Here is a 17,853-nt window from a genome sequence, read left to right as displayed (position 1 = left end):
AGAACTCTGCATTCTTAGAGAATTCTACAAGAATGTTGCGCGGGTCGCATACCTTTCAGGTTTTTATCCAGCAGGCGTGTCACCATAACTTATGTTGGCAATTGATAATTATTTGAGGAATTCTACATAAGATAATTTTTGGAAATTATGTATAACTCTTTTTTAAGTAATGTTCTGCTAATTTTCTGGTGTTTTCAGCATGGTATTTGACATAAATGGTTCCAAGAAGCGGAGGCTTCTTTAATGCGACTTGTTAGCATATATATATCCCTGAGGGCACATGAAAAATTGTAGACTTATAAGATCTGTCTGTTTCGAGTCTACAGATAACTTAATCGATGGAAGTTCGATATGGGCCATGAATAACCACGATGTATACTACGATTGCATACGTTGCAGGATACGGTTCACATGGTTCCCATGGCAACCTAGCAACCTAACAACCAAACCTTGTTTGGTTGTTAGGTTGCTAGGGATTGATTTTATATGTTAATCATTCACTATGTCTTTGTGATAGCAGTTAAATAAAATAAGTCGTGTGCTTCTAACCAAAATAAGGCATTGACCTCATTTGGTAAGTATTACAAAACTGGCATTCCTAAAATTATGTTACCTTAAACAGACAGTTTCCTTGAATTTTAAACTTTTCATCATTAATTTAGATAGACATGTATATTTTTCAGATTGTGGCATGTCTAATATAAGTGGAAATTTTAATGAAAACAGTGTCTCAATGGACAAAGTGAATGTTTTAGTCGTCTCTGAAGAGAATGAGAATGAATTTTGTATGAGTAAACCTAAATAACATCTGCACAGTTATTATTTTATGGAAAATACATCAACTATTATTCTCAATCAGTGGTTCTGTGATTCCTATTAATTTCCCTAAATCTTGCACTTATTGTTAGCCATTTTCTACGTATCCTTTTCTCCAAATGGCATCAAATTCCATTTTACTTTGTCTATTTCTTTCATTAACTATCCAAATTTGCATGTAGAGGTCATTCTCTCTGGTATCTTAAATAAACATTGCTCATATACATTTGATTTATCAAAATTTCCTTTTCCTTCCCATATAATTTCTTGAAGTATTCCAAGTCGATCTTGAATTTTATTTCATTTGCTTCATCAATTTTCCAGGTTAAATCATATTTCATGTTACAATTCCTATATCTTTCATTGCGTAGTGATTGCCAAAGTCATATTCTATTATAAGTCCATCATTGTAGGCTATCGTTGGTTTCATTGATTCTAGTTTCTTTTAGCATGTGGGGACATTAACCCTGTGCAGAACCCATGACCTGAAGGACCTCTATGGTATCTTGCTTTGTCTGGCAAGTCAGGTGAACTTTACAGAGCTTGAATGTCCTTGCTTGATGTACACTAATGATAGGCATCTACATTTGGTTCATGGGAAATCATTAGGTTTGCTGTATACCAGATATAGGCGTCTACATTTGGATTAAATTAGGTATAATGCTAACTTTGTACTCTCAGTAAGAATGTAAATCATATGTAGCTTTTTATATAAGTTTGCACAAGTGTTTTAAGCATGATGATATGGTGTTTGTAATAAATATTTCCATCAGAATATTTCTTATAAATAACATTTTCTAATTGATATTTATAAGAAATTTTCTTATAAGAAAAATTCTAATAAGAAAATTTCTTATAAGAATTTTCAATAGGGTATATTCAAAAACTTTAAGAAATCTTAATTATATGTGGTTTCACCTTTTTGATGTATTATTTGACGAATTTTTGGTAATATGAGTTAATTTTTTATAATTAAAAGAAAATAGTTAGGTAATGTTAAAATAAAATGAATACTGACTATTGAATTATTAGTGAACTATCAGCATCTAAGAGAGTCATAGCAGGAAGAGCGCTATTGTCCTCCAGGCACTTTTTGCGAGAGATAGGAGGAGTGCGATAGCGCTTCCCGGCACTCTAAGGGTTAATAGTTATACTTAGAACTAGAAACACAGATATATTAAATAGAAACTTTTAAGTACTCCATGCAAACCTCGCTTATTGTCAGTATTTAGTATTACGAATAATGCTTCATTTAAACAAGATCACTTTGAAAAATTAATTTAAAATTATTTAATTTTAAAAAATTTTACAATAAAAAAGAATTACTATCCATTAACTATACCATGAAAACATGCCTTTAACTGCGAACTGTCAGTTGCAACAGGACATGCATATTATTATCAGTTACCAAACTTACCACAAACTTTGCTCGGGCGATTTCCTTCAATTTGAACAGAATGGGTTCTTGATTTCTTCACTGCATTCCAGTCTCTGTGTTTCAACAGGCATAAGTCCACGTTATCACGGATGATAATATTTCCATTTGTGACGGTTTTCAGTGATCGCAGGTCCAGAGTCCTCAGAGAGGTTCTTTCAATGGATAAAGCTGCCTGGTCCTCATTCAAAACATCACCTTTGATGACTTCAAGGCTCCTAATCACAGAATGTGAAATTTATTTCAGCATAGACTCCACTTCCCCTTAAGACACAGTAATTTACCGCAAGTTTGTGATTGTCACATTACTATTATACATAATGCATTTAATTTTTTAATAATAGGCACAATAGGTTTACAATATTTGCATAAAAATTTTAAAAAAATATTACTTTGTTGTAAATCTTAGGCAGGCAATTGCTTTTTCAGCTCTCTTTCCACAAAACATTTTTTTGCATTAAAGGCAGACATTGGATGATTTATTGGTACAATTCGGTGATATTTGGCACCTTTTTTGTGCCTGTTGGGATGTGGCTGTTGGGTTTGAAAATGTGTAAATGAATTGATACATACAGCTTAACTTCATTTCACAATGTATCATGCTGTATTGAAATGGTATTTCGAGGAAGCGACCAACAACTGAGGTCATTTGCACCGTGAGGGAGGGTCAAAAAGAAACCTGGTATCAGCATTAGCCTGCTCTTAACAAAAGGTACTGAGGGAACCACAGTTTAACGTTCCATCCGATAAACAGAGTGCTGTCCATGAGGTACCCGCAGCAAAAACTGAAGCAGGGATCAGAGAGGCTCTGAAAAATCTGCACCACTGCTGGGATTTGAACCTGGGGCCACAGGTTGTGAAGCCAGTCCTCTAGACCCCACACCAACCCATTGCTGAATTGCTATGTAAAATGCCTAAGAAATGACTGCTTTACCATTGATATAATGTCAAAGGAATTTTAGAAATTCGTAGTTCAAATCAGAGAATTTGAAAATAGAATGTAGGTTTGAATTGGTTCCACAAATTATGATTGCATAATTTCAAATAACCACAAGAAACTCCCATCGTTAGTCTTGAGGAGCTCTTACCTGAAGAATGAAAGATCTTTGAACTCTGTATGTGTACCACTGACTGAGAGGTGGCCAGTTATTTCCTTCACAGTGCTCAACGCCTCAAGAGCATGTGGGTTCATCTCCTCAATGAGAGGTCCTGCTGCAAAATTGGAGTGGAATTGCTGGAATCCTGTGAAAGATATGCTCTTGATCTCTAGCGAGCCCTGGATTGTGGTGCAGTTGCGCAAACTGGCGACGTTCCCTGCGTGAATGAGACCCACTCCATCGCAAACTTTTTCGCAAGCTCCTCGGCAGGCAATGCATTCTCCTTGCACAGCCTGAAACAAAACGTTTGTCAAATATTTGTGATAGGTCGAATAATTTGTGCGTACTTGAAGCAGGGACACCCAATATATAACATTTAATCAAGGACAGTCTTAAATGAGCTCGTTCTCTCAAATCCAAAATTTCAATTCATAAAAAGAATGCAGTCCACAGAAAGAAAAGAGAAGTTGCAACAAAATAAAATTTCTCTCTCCAGCCATTCTGTCATAAGATTAAAATAAATTATGCAAAAGTTGAATGGCAATTTAATAATTTCTGTTGTTCTTGTAATGATTCCTTTGTCCTGCATGATTTGTTTGCAAAGTTGTTGGTTATAAATTAAATAGTTTTGGCATCCCAATATTTTACCCAGATCTAAATTCCCTTTGTTATCTTGCATTATAAATATGAAGTTACTGATATTTGCTGGACAAAATTCAGAATCATTTTGTTTTGGTCAACGCTCTTCTTTTGACATTTCTACTCCCTCATGTTTGTCTCCTTTTGCTGTCCTTAAGAGGCTCCTCAAATAAAGAAGTCAAGGGAAATCTCGAAGTCAACACTCACATGTGAAAATCAATGTTTTCGACATGTGTAACTGAAGACCTTTGTACCTAAATATAAAAGTAGCAGTGCTAAGTTATCACTAGAAAACAATAACCAGGAGAAATGTATGGAGCAGTGGCGGCTTGCCCATAAGGACTCTCGGACGTCGCCCCTCCCAAATATTTGAAAAAGTAAAAAAAATTAATATCCATTAATTTATAATTATACATCTAATTAATCAAAGTGTTTTTTAGTCCCATACATCGAAAGTGTTGGAAAAACACGAAAAGAAATAGCGCGAGAAGTTCGTATTTGTAGCCGTGGGGCGCTGGCCAGAACGTCCCAATCCATCCCCATGCAGTTATATGGAGAGTGGTAGTGGTGGGGGCTGCTGGTGCTATGACGCGTCTAACCTTGTGTCTTATGGAAAGTCTTGGGACGTCGTCCGAGAATGCGCAGAGCGGCGTGTGAGTTGACATCGTTGCGCAGGCCGGCGGGCGTATAATCTGGCGTCTACTTGGTGCTGCCACAGATAAGGGACGTACGGGATCAGAATGGTCACTGTACTGGGTGTAGTTATACGATTTTAATTTTTAATTACTGGTAGGTATTGCTACAGAAAATAAATTATCCCATTATGCTTGCGTTTTTTGGTGTTTGAATTCCGGTACACATAAAATCCAACCAGTTAAAGGCTGTATTGACGTAGGAAAACTATTCTCGAGTATTTGCCACAGTTCTGTTATGATTACGAATTTCAAGAACCTTGGGGAAACTAATATTATAATATTTAGGCCTTAACAATGTATTCATATCTTCCCGATGATTAGAAATGCGGTACCTATTTTTCAGATAAATTTATCAAAAGACCTGCAGTATTAGGAAAAATCAGTTAACATTCCCCACTGATTTATAATTTAAGAAATAGGTGCGTGCGTGATAGTGTGAAGGATTAAACATGATTTAACCCGTAAGCGTGACTTTAAATAGAGTCATTAAATGAATTTCAAGAAGTTCCGCGTACAATGCACCTTTTGTGTGTAGGTTCATCATTTTTCTAGCCGTCCTTATTCTATTAGTTCATGTTCACCTAATTCCTCAGCGGCAGAGCGGTTGCTGTCTGACGGAAAATGTCACTTGGGTCTGATTTAAGTGGCTTCGAAGAGTTCATATCAGTGCGGAGATCCTTACAGCTCCTATCTGTGGTTCAGAGTCGTCATCTTTTACGATCTAGAATTTATATTCTATTATATCATGGCAATGATTTCGAAGACATGGCTATTCCAAGTGCGACCCGTTGGCGTTTCGTGTGTTTACCACATATGAATCTTAGACTCAAGGCGATGATCCGTGACGTTTTTGTTTGCTTGAATGCCTTTGCTGACCTTAAATTCGTCCCTCAGCTGAATCAGCATTTGTGGACCGAGACTTCTATCTCCCTTGAGTCGTCCTTAATGTAACGGCAAGACTCTCGAAAAGAACGGAGTGAAATGAGTTCAGACATCATTTTCGAGGAGTTAACTGTGCGTGATTGCCTATTAAGAAGTTTCTTAGTGCTGTGTGTACATTCAAGAAGACAATTTTGAATTAATCAACAGTGCTCGTTTATATTTTAGGGAAATATAGGGAAAAATTGTCCCCAATTCTGTGTCCAGGCACCTTGTTCTTTTTGGTCGTATTTTTCGTCGGCCCATTTTGTGTCGTCCCTTGTTTATTAAGTCCCTTGTTTATTTATAGACTAGTTCCCTTGCCATGTGTTCAATCGGAAATAAATTGTTGTCCGGCGCTGATTTCAACGAACGTGTAATTGATCACTTTGCTGGACAAAAGGAAAGAATTCTTAAGGATGGACTTCTGCAATATAACTAAAGGCATGTGAGTATTTCAGATTTTGTTAAAAATATGTGAGAAATGTATTATTATTGATTTTAAATCATACTGTATTGAAGAAGCAACGCGAACACCGCAATCAAAGTTTACATCTGCAATAGCAAAGCGCGCGCATTCTAGTAGTGTTTGTTGCCCAGTGGAAGTCAGTGACACTCCCCTCCCTCCTCAGGTGTTACAAGTGTCATTGCTACCTGAATCATTGCAAATGTTGTATAGATTTGACAAATAACGCATTATGATTGCAAAACGAACAACATAAGTGTATTGCGGGCATATCCGCACGAAGAATGTAGGCGCTAAAACCTAAAGTTACGTATTTTCGTTTGTGTTTGCAAAATATCGCAGCAAATATATTTCTATTCTTCAAGATCATTGATCAGTATAATCGAGAGTCCGGACTAAGCCGATCCGTATGACCGAGAGTCTACTGCATTTAGTATTTATTAATCAAGCTATCTTAGGAAAACTACGTATTTTTGTTGAAAAAAACGGAACATATGGCATCACAAAATTTTATTCCTAGATTGCCGTAAAAACTTAATAAAATACGCGAAATATTAAAAAATTATGACCCCCCGGTGGTGTGCGCCCCCCCCCAGCATTTGACTCACGAGCCGCCACTGGTATGGAGTCAGCATATTACAGGGATGCCATTTTGCTCTTTGTGGCAGGTTATCATGAGGTCTCAATGATTTCTGCACGCATGTCACTTACCCTCTTTCCTGGGGGGCAAAACGGCACACAGGCGTCGTGATCCTTGACCATGGGGCTTGGGCAGTTTCTCACACAGGTGGCTCCGTACTTATATTTGCCTCGGGGGCAAGTAATTACACATGTCCCTTCATTCATGTAATGCCTGCAAGCCTAATGGGTGGAAAAAATAAATATTTCCATGAATATATGTAATTAAGTGAAAACTGTGTAGTAAGCAATGGACAAGTGATAAGCCCCTTAACGCCAACAGATTATCCTTCTTTTTTATACAGGTAAGTATAGGTATAACATGAGGTGAATCAGAAAGTATGTTTACCTATTTTTAATAAAAGGAAACAAATTAGCAAATAAAACTATACAAGAGATACAGTGCTGTTTCAGCGAGGTATGTATTTGTTATGTTTGACGGAGCCACCACCAGAATTGAGACTCCAGTTGCATTGTGGGATCAACTTTTTGTATTCCTGTGTTATAGAGCTGCCTGTGAATGGAACGAGAGCATATTCCAGCTCGTGCTGTGTGTGGTACATACATAACGTGCTGACAGGTGGACGGGAATTTCTTGGGGTAATTTATGGGTGATTTTTGGGTGACTCCATGGCGAGTCGCAGTAAACTTAAATTAGTCAGGGCAAACATCTCTTAGTAGGTAATCAAAGTTTGTGCTTTGCTCTTGGGCTGTGGACGCGACTTGGACTGCTGTTTCCATGACATGCTAAGCTGTCAACACCATCTTGTCCTGTAGAGTCGACAAAATTTCCACCAAGGTGAAAGATGCCTCAGTAACCCTTAACTGGCTAAAGCACTCGACTGGAAATTGGGAGATGTGGGTTTGAATCTCTGTAAAGGCAAATGAATTCTTCTCAGTGGAATATTCTCACCATTTCTTGAGGCACTAGAAAAGATGAAGATTGCTGGGAGTAAGATCAGGTTTGTGCTACTCTATGACAATATTCACTCATCATGCTAAATATTTTGGTGCACAGTGACTATGTATTTTGCAGGAATTCAGTGTGCAGCTCTTTCCTCGTCCATCATATAGTCCTGATCAAGCTCCCATAGATAACATTTTTTCTTTCTGCTTGAGTGATTCCAGCCCTACATTCAGCATTTTGACTAAAGCAAAGAGCTGATGGCAACTGTCACAGCAGCTGAATAGGACCAGCACGCTGGGCCGATCCGCAGGTGGCAGACTTCTACAACACACAAATACAATGGTTTATGCCATGATATGATACATGCCTCTATTCTGGAAGTGGATTAGTGAAAATAAAGATCAAACATTGCTGTGCTTTGGATAAAAAAAACTTTCCCAGTGAATTGAGTGAAACCATTGATTCCCTTTGACAAAATTTGACCTTCTCCACGGCTGAGTATAATTCTAAGGCCATGGGCAAGGTTAAAAATGTGTTTTTTTTTAACTTTTCAATAAGGAAATAGTATTATGGAGAATACGCCTTTAGAAATATGTACTGTGTTTGGTTTCTCTACAGTGAAGGTATTTTAACTATACAAATTACACTGTTCTCATTGCTTTTTCTTAAATTATTTAAAAAAAATACTTCAATTAGGGTAACAGCATCCAAAATAATGTGCTCAGCAAATTATATCAATCTTCTAGTGCCCAGTTTGGTTCACATGCAACAGTAGAAAAAATAGAATTTTTTCCAAAGTAATAAGTCCACCATTCATTATTGTGGGAAACATTTTTGAGCGCTAGCATGTGTTGCCAATAAAGTTTTCCCATTGGCTTTGTTTTTTTTATAAGAAAAAGAAAACTGACTTTCTGGAGGTACATTGTATATGCACGTAACTTACAATGCAGTCATTTGGGGCTGGACCCTTGCATCCGACAGAGCAATAGGAATGACAGCACTCCATGGCACCAACTCCAAAGCATCTCCCCGGGCAATTTGAGTTGCAGTTGATGCTGTTGATCGTCTGGCAATTCTGCGGTCCAGGCCCCCAGCATCCATCACTGCACGTAGCATCGCAGGGTGCACATTGTGCATCCTCATCATTTATGTCGAAGATATTTGAATTCCAGTCGTTGTTTATGTATTTCCATTTTATCTCCTTGATGTGGCACAAGTTGTAACTTTGAAGGAATCCAACAGTTCCTCTTCGAATTTCTGTCATGAAAGTAGATTTAATTGATTCTTAACGTTTGACAAAATAAATGTGTAGCATACATAAGGGGCTAAGTCCTTTAATTAATTTTTGGCCATTAGTTGATATATGTAAAAATTGTACACGTGATAAAGTCGATATATTAACACATTCAATGTGGGCCTGATTTTCATGGAAGTCGTCAGAATAGGGCGATGAAAATTGTTTTTGTTTTGCTTAATTTGTGTTTAGTACAGTTCCTTATACATGTTTCTACATGATTTGAGCAAAATTATTTATTATTTTGCAAAAATTGGCACCACCTCAATTTACGTACTCTGCATTTCAATATCGCCAGGCAAAAAAGAATGAGTGTGTTGAATATATTTCAGGACAAATATTCACGAAGTTTGCAACAGGGGCGCAGTTAGGAATTAAGGCTAGGGGGAGGGGGGTTTAGGTGCAACTAATACTGGGGTGTGTGGGGGTATGGAATACCCACCAGGATAAGCGGTAGGTGCGAGATTAATAAGTTGCGGAATTTTAAGATAAACGGTTCAAAATGGTGAGCTTTACGGCTTTCTGAGGGATATTTTATAAGTCCTTACACTATTCTATTAGTAATATCAATCTAATTAAGTAAAATGGATTAAACTTAAAAATTTCTCTGAGCTCTAGGGGGGAGAGTTTATCCCCCAAACCCCCCCCTCTTGCTGCACCACTGGTTTGTAATAACGCTATTTGTGTCAATTTGGCGCTGGATTTTTGTTATTAGTGTCGGGGATTATCATAAGTCAAAACAATACATTGGCTGTGCTATGGGGACGCATTGCTCTGAGTCGTGAAATCAACATACGATGCGACGTCGCATCCCGGTTCAAATGATACGAAGTTTTTTCAGCAAGTATAACTTATACTGGATGAACGATAAAATATGGTTCCGTTATGAATGAAAATGAATTCATTTCCACCGCTGTTGCCTTGATTTACAAGTACAGAAACTTTTCCACAAAATTCGATCAGAGGATTCGGAAATATTCGAAGGAAACAAATGAAATACGAGCTTCAATTTTATGTACTGGCGGAACGGAAGCTTCCTTTCCCAGCCACCATACATTCAATTAAACCTACACTGATTCTGCCGTGTCTAATGCTCCGTTTCAATAATATGGTGAAAGTGGTAATCAATAGGCCTAATCTTGAAATTGGGATCCTTAGATGTTCAATCCACCGGATTTATGGCGAAATGCAGAACATGTCTCGTGTTCATCACCGCCATGTCCTGGGCCATGGGTCATGCTACGAGAGAAATAATGATGCCCAAATTTTGCATCAGTACTCCAGTAGTCGGCTAGCTGGTGTGGAGAAATAATCCCCATGAGGAAGATAAGTCCCAGGAAAACTTTGAATTCCTACGCTGATAGGGTTTTTCATTCCGTTATACGAGCTCTTTCGGGAGACACCTCTGAGAAAGAATCGCCGCAAATATGTTTGTTTCCTCGACAACTGATTGAAAAACACTACCCGTAAATAGGAGATCAAAATAATCTTGCGGCCTGTTCCCCACCCTAAAGGGATATTTGGAGGGTCCACCAGATTATCAACCGTCACAGTACTGCTTGGTTGAGAGGGTCTTGAAGGTTGAGGTTTGGGGTAGGGTAAGGGAGAAGTAGAGGGTGAGGGTGACGGGGGGGTAAGAAGCAAAGGTAGAGGGTGTGGTGGTTAGGGGTGGAATACTGGAACCACCCGCTACAGAAAAAGGGCCCAAAGATAGATTTGCAATAGCTATTGTCTCCCTCCCAGATGGGTCCCTTACCTTTTCTTCTACCTCATCCTTAGCACCGCTCTCCACATCCGTTTTTCCCTCATACGGCGAATTGTGGAAAGATAAAATGTCCCCATAGTCTATCTCTCTCAAGTAAAAATTTTTCCCTTGAAACAGGGTTGAAACTCCTCTGAACTGAACTTGATTCTGGGTTGAAACTCCACTGAATGTGAGAAAACGCCCCCCAGTTTTGTTCCATTTGGTGAGAAAATAAATCGTTAAAATTATATTTGCAATCGGATACCGGGAAAGCATTTAAAGTATCGCACTTTTAAGTTTAGAAATTTTGGTATTTTTGGGTGTTTTTCGGGCATAAGTGAAGATAATGTTCTTTCTCGGATTATTCTATCACGTTCTTGTCTCCTACAACGACTTTTGAGGCATTTGAAGAGTATCACCTCAATTGTTTTTCATTTCTGTCCGTTGGTTCCCGAGATATCGCACCGAGAGTGAGCGCGCGCCACCCCAGTCAGACACTTTGGGTGGCACGCGGGTTGCATGCGCTCAATTTTTGTTCATCATTCTCACTCTTCGTAAAAGAATGAAATTCTTTTGATAAACTTTAAAAGTCGTCAATATAACCTCGAATGTTATATTTATCTCTATTAATTACCAAAACGGGCTTAGTATCAGTGGTTTATTCTCAATATCTAAATCTTATATCATAAGTGCTTCTGTCTAAATTCAGTGTATCATTACTGAGAGCTAACCCCCTGAATGGTATTTGAAGGTGCTTCTTATTGCATTTATTTCTTTGTAATTATGCAAGCTCTGGGTTTCAACTTATGAAATTTTATTTCTTTACATCAGGAAAAGGTGGGGTTAGTTGAGAGTTAATAGATAGGTGGGGGAGGAGCGGACTTATGTTTGGTGGATTTCCCATTTTTGATGGATATTCGACCAGCAGAGGGAGAAGTAGGCGAGGAACCGAGGGGCAAATGAGGATAGGAGTGCAGGAGGAGAAGGGAAGGATTGGCGGAGGCACAGGGCACAATAGTAAATGGTACATCATGGGACCGTGCGTTGACGATTCGGGCATAGGATAATGAATTCCCTGAAATGAATCCCCCCTCTTTTCCAATCCCATAAAGGAACTTTTAAAATGATATTTCTCAGTGACCTGTGGGCATTGGCATATTCCTGAGTGAAGCCCTGAGTGAATTTCTTTACTTCTCTATCTTCACCTCCCCGGAAAAAGAACATTTAAGGCCTTAACATGAGTTTTTTTTTAGCAATTAACAATGATGGAATATCGCAAACACCCGAGCCCTGGATGGTGGCAACCTAACTAGGTGGTCATCGAACCCACGATCTTTGATTTGGCAAGCAAGAACCTCACCCCTCTGCCACTAAGTCCGGCAATGGATAAAAGACGGTCTTGTACTTACGATACGATGGAGATAGTAGGATCTTTATGCATAGAATATCAGTGTAATCTGGGACCTTTGCATGGCACGAAGAAAATGTTTCTTATAAGAAAAAAAATCTTTAAAATCATGAAATATTTTCAACTACGTTGGTCGATTCTCTCTGCCAAAACACGCAGAGCGGAACAGTTTGCGTATTCCGTGCATTGATACGAGGAACTCATAGCCCTTATAGCCTACTTGAAAAACAAAACATAATAAAAAAAATTATATTTATTTAGCCACAAAACTAAAGACAGCGAACTACTACACATTAGCAGCCATAAAAGAGCGAAGAGTTTGAGCATTATTATCTGAGGACCAGCGGTTTTAATCGGCAGTGTAGTCTGCGTCAACGTGTCGTAAATTGGTTGTCGGTTTTGTTTTCGTTGACAGATCAAAAACAGCTTTTCTTCCTGTGGCATTACGGACATTTTGACCTCAAAAATGCTTGTTTTCCTCAAATCTGTAAGACCACTTGGTTTCTGACTCCATCACCGGACATCCGCACGCTGCGCTTACCTCTCTTTCCCAATCAGACAATCTGCGGGGCTGCGACGCCTGGATCCCCAAAGTAATTAGAAATTCTTGAAAATCTCAATTTTGTATTGACCCTCTTTATTACACGTCTACTGCCTTGAGCTTTCTCTTTAATAATACCCCTCTTTTTATCAACAACACATAGCATTGATCTTTCAAACAAACAATAAACAAGCTAAAACATCAACCTAGCAAAAAAATGCATTATCATAAAAAATTAATGCAGTCAAAAACCCAAGTAAGGAACGAAATTAAATATACGAATTAAATACAAATGGCGATGGACAAAGGCACGACGTTACAGGGCGCACACAGCGGCCCGCGAGCGACGCCACAGCAAGCAAATGGGCCACCAAATTGCCTTCTTTGGGATCGTGATATTTCGAGTATTCCACCCATAAATACTCTACACACTACCATACACTCTACATACTATAAACATCGATAGGAAGTCGTAACAACCTCTTGTGTATCTTGGGACGTGATGACCTGGTGAAGACAATCTTCGAGAGGCTAAAGAGAGGGCAAAAACGGAAAAGGAAGATCTCGAATGAAATGAATGGAAAAGGTAAAGAAGGATATGAAAAAGAAGTAGGTAATGCTAAGGTGTGAGAATTTAGTGGAGAGCTGTGTCAAACCAATCTTAGGATTGTCGAGTGGTGATGAAGTTACTCACCCCTCAGCGCGGGCATCTCCAAGTACTGCGTGGTGACGATTGTGGCGAGGAGGGCGAAGGACTCGCTCCTTGCCGTCGTCTTCATCAGCTTCTCTCCCCGGATGATTTGAAGGCTGGTGAGCGGCACTCTGCGCGCGCCCACGTTGTACATCAGCACGTATCCGGACACCTCTCGGATGTCGCTGAGGAAGGACAGGTCGAGGTCCTGGCTTCGAAGCCAAGTCAGCTCCAGGTTACCCCGGACAAAAGTGCAGCCGGTGTAGCGCTGACGCATGTCACTGAGGTACGAGTCGTAGTTGGAGGGCTCCTCCAGGCCTCGGTGTGTTCCCTCGCACACTGGAAATCAAACGGATGTTTTTATTTTTTACTTCCAACTTCCCCGTAAACAGCACTTTAGGGCCTTTACAACGGGGGATAAACAACAACACAAACATCCATGCCCTGGATAGGGACCGTCTACCCAGGTGGGATTCTAACCCACGACCTACGGATTGGCAGGCGAGGACTTTACCCCATCGCCACCGAGGCCGGCAAAAACACTAGCAGTGATGTTCATCAAAACACTAGCAGTGATTTTCAGAAAAAGCCTCGGGTGTTGTAGTGCACCTAATTGCAGCATATTGAATTTTGTTCCCAAATTTTAGAAGAGAAAATTATGCATTTGCTGAACAGGAAAACTCTAAAATGCATTATCAATTAGATACATACAAGAAGCAGTCAAGCTGGATGCATTTCGGGCAGGAGTCGCTGAGGCAATCTCAAAATGATCCCCCAATTTTAGGAAAGTGTTATATGGGAGAACATTTGCAAAAAATATATTTCTCCTTCATGAAAAATCAGCTAAGCCGGCTGTGAAAGAGAACTATAGCTGCAAAATCCTTTAAAGGCTATCTTCACTGCAGCAAGTCTTTTTCGGCCTGGACTAATTTTTTTATCAACTTTTAACAGGAAAGAGAAAAATGGTTTAATTAATAGCGAAAAACACGTTTTTTTGTTTCCTTTCCTGCGCCATCAGCCAGCCACAACCAATTCAGATAGAAGACAGAGCATTCATATTGAATGCACAAGCCTCATTTCTATATTAATTTTTTGCTTACAACTAGAGAGAGGAAATAAAATCATGGTGGAAACAGAATGACTAACTGATTTACACTCTAAAAAAATAATACACATAGATTCGACCGGTTTCGATAGGTTTTCATGGAGCATTTGGGAATTTTTCTCTTTTGTAGAAATCGATTGAGTTTGAAAAGACCCGTGTTATCTCGTTTCTCGATCCGACACCAACTTTTCGAGCTATTTGTGGCGATGCCTTTCGCAGAAAACTGGATGACGTCACGAGTAGTGATGGAAAAGTGTCGGTAAAATTGATTTTTCGAGCAGTCGATTGAATGATTTTTGATTGAAATGAAAAGCTCGACATTTCATCAAAAATCGAAATTTGAACCAAATGATAGATCAATCGAAAGCAAGTCGACAGTTCTTTGAAAAAATACAGTATGCACATAAACATGTTTATCATTAAACTGGATCGACCGTTTACCGAGGACAACAATACGGCTCAGGTGTCGTCCGATTGGCTGTAGGTCGTTTGAAATTCTTCGCGTTCAACCCATGTGTTTTTCATACAGCTGATTACAGGTCTCCATGTAGTGCTTAGATGAAAGCCGGTGTCCCGATTGAAATTTTTGGGATTGAGGCGGATCTCTATTGCTTCCTTAACTACGCGGTCCTAGTAACGTTGAGCATGGCAAAGGATTTTGGTCAAGCTGGGTGAAAGACCCGATTGGGTTGAAGACACCAGGGGTTTATGGAATACCTTGTGAATGTGGCAAAATGTATGTGGGGGATACAGGCCGAACGATTGAGACGAGGCTGAAAGAACAACGGAGAATTTTCAGATTAGCGCAACCAGAAAAGTCGGCCGTGGCGGAACACAGCATTAATGAAGACCATGCTATTAAATGGGACGACACCAAAATCCTTCGCCATGCTCAATGTTACTGGGACCGCGTAGTTAAGGAATCAATGGGGTAATTTCCTTCATCAAAGGAAACGAAAGGCATTGATTGCGATCCGTTACCCACAGTTGCTGTATTTAAAATATACAAATTATTTGGTTTTAGAAATCTCGGTTTAGACGGATGTTAATGGTTAATTTTAACTTCATTTAAAAAGGCCATATTAGCGCCCATTTCAATGCCATTCCTCCTAATTACAAACGTAATTTTGCAAAATATTGAAAAAAAAACCGTTTCGCATTGCACTCATCACCGCGCCGTGGACATTTTTGAAAACATTAAAAATGCGACGGAGGCGGCAAGAGAAATCGGCCCTCCATGGAATGGGATTGGGCCTCCTCTGCACCCCCCTTGCCTCTGTGGTAGTTCGTATTTCAGCACTCATTTGTCTTCAACAATAAGGGAGCTGTGGCGGCCAAGCTGCCTCAGTTGGACTCCGACCATCGTGAGTACTAAGCCTGCATCGCACGATCATTTTTTGCCCTTCCCTTCCGAGTGATATCGCTTCAGCGATCGCTCCAATGATGGCGGATGAATGACCGTTTCACGCAATCGTTTTCTGCGATGGCTCCAGGGATGGGAATCCCATCCCTTTTTCCATCACTCGACACGTCCTTTCCTCTATCGCTGGTACCGTCTTTCAGTCAATCAGAATTCACGGCCGCTAACAGCGATTGTGACGCCACGATTGGCTCTTAATTAAATGACAATTGTAAAATTGTGTCAGAATAAGCAATGGAGTAAGGGAAGGTGGCAATGTCCGTGAGATTCAGAAAATGATGGGTCAAAGAGCGATTACTATTTTGATCCCTGAAAACCTATGGCTGGAGTTATATTGTAGGGTTTATTTATTATTAAATATTTCTACTAGTAGTAGTAATACTTCTGTTTTCTGGTAGTAGCATGAGATTTAAAATAAATAAATTAAAAGTCTTCCAACCTAAGAGCAAAGCAAAGGGACAGAAAAAACACCTCAGGCTTTAATTCGCAGTCTAAGATATCAGATTGGCGACGATGATTGGATGCCGTGTTTCATGGAAATGTTCTTACCGGGAGAGGAGAACTACGAAGAAATGGCTAGAACAGAACTTTGCAGCCAGCAATATTGAGTCAGAGTCCTCTGAAGGAATACAGTAGTTCGGATTTCAGCTTTCATTGGTCTTTCACAATAAACAGGCTTGTGCAGTCATGTGGCCTCATTCGGAATTTGACCACCGTGAGTCGATGTTACTTCACAACCTAAGTGAAGAGTTCTCGGGATCGCCACCGGGTCAGGCAGGAACTGCATAACTACATAACTGGCAGATCAGGAGAACTTTTCACTCAGTATATTCGCCGGGAAAGCACGAAATCTTACTTCACAATCGTTTGCGATTCAATCCATGCACATCTGTTGATATTATAAGCTAATATGACCGAGTGATTACGCGCCAAGTTTTCATCGTGATTGACTTATGCGAGGGGGGGTTTTGGGGGATAAAACTCCCCCTAAAGCTCACAGAAATTTTTAAGTTAAATCTATTTTACTTAATTGGATTAATATTGCTTATAGAATAGTGTGAGGATTAATAAAATATCCCTCAGAAGGCCGTAAAAATTACCATTTGAACCATTTATCTTAATTTTTTTCCGGCGGAAGGCCCCCGCACCTCCCGCTTACCCTGGCGGGTATGCAATACCCTCAAGCCCCCAGTATTAGTTGCGCCTGAAACCCCCCCTAGCCTTAATTCCTGTTACGACATATACCCTTCTCTACATTCTGCAGTCTTTGAGATTCTCTGGTAAATGTGAAGAACACGTGATTTTATTGTAAAGCGACTGCTTTGTCCTCAGCGGGGCCCCAAAATTGCAGAGAAATCCTAAAGGTAGGGAACAAAGAAGCGGCCGTGAAACTTACGAGAGTATGTAGGCATGGTGGGGTGATTTTTTGACGTATTGGACGCACAGAGTGTTATTGCAAGAGAGAAAATCAAAGGACACACACGAAAATCTTATAGGGTTAAGAGGATTTTTATCCTATCGAACCATGGGCGTACCCAGGATCAAAACCAGGGGGGGGGGGACACCCATGGTTGTTCAAGTTGTAGATAAGATTTAAGCATGGAAAAGGTGAATGAAATCAACATTTTAAGAAAACTGTAACAACTCTTTATTAGTTCTTAAAATTATTTGCTTGAAAAAATATTATTTTCCATTTAGACATTTGCGATTTTTGGGGGGTAGTGGGCAGCTGCCCCTCGCTGCGTTTGCCCATGTATCGAACTGACTGAAGCTTAAAATAGTGAGCTTTCCGTATAATTTTAGTTGGGCGATTTAAAGCCTGAATTTGGTGGCGTGATTCGGTGGTGCTTTGCTTACTACAAATGAGGCCGTAATAGGGTTGTTCACCATATTTTTTTTATTTAAGAAATTGAAAGATCGTGCTTCAGAAGGAGCAATGACAATTATATTACGCTATTTTCTTCATTGTACATGTTTAGAGAAGGCTTTAAACAGTGAC

At 39.6% G+C, this 17,853-nt stretch overlaps 1 protein-coding gene across 1 annotated transcript in view; it reads right to left on the bottom strand.

Moving 5' to 3' along the window:
• LOC124155430 (epidermal growth factor receptor-like) overlaps window positions 1-17,853 on the bottom strand; it is a 44,641-nt gene that overhangs the window by 12,997 nt on the left and 13,791 nt on the right. The window contains exons 2-6 of the mRNA XM_046529235.1: window positions 13,333-13,668; window positions 8,595-8,908; window positions 6,778-6,927; window positions 3,340-3,641; window positions 2,234-2,469 (exon numbers count right to left, since the gene is read on the bottom strand). Coding sequence (XP_046385191.1) covers window positions 2,234-2,469; window positions 3,340-3,641; window positions 6,778-6,927; window positions 8,595-8,908; window positions 13,333-13,668 — 1,338 coding nt within the window. The remainder of the gene's footprint in view (window positions 1-2,233; window positions 2,470-3,339; window positions 3,642-6,777; window positions 6,928-8,594; window positions 8,909-13,332; window positions 13,669-17,853) is intronic.

This window comes from Ischnura elegans, chromosome 3 (assembly GCF_921293095.1).
Source record: "Ischnura elegans chromosome 3, ioIscEleg1.1, whole genome shotgun sequence".
In the NCBI taxonomy this organism is placed as follows: domain Eukaryota; kingdom Metazoa; phylum Arthropoda; class Insecta; order Odonata; family Coenagrionidae; genus Ischnura; species Ischnura elegans.
The sequence above is the reverse complement of the archived record's forward strand: the minus strand, read 5'-3'. Positions and strand labels throughout refer to the sequence as shown.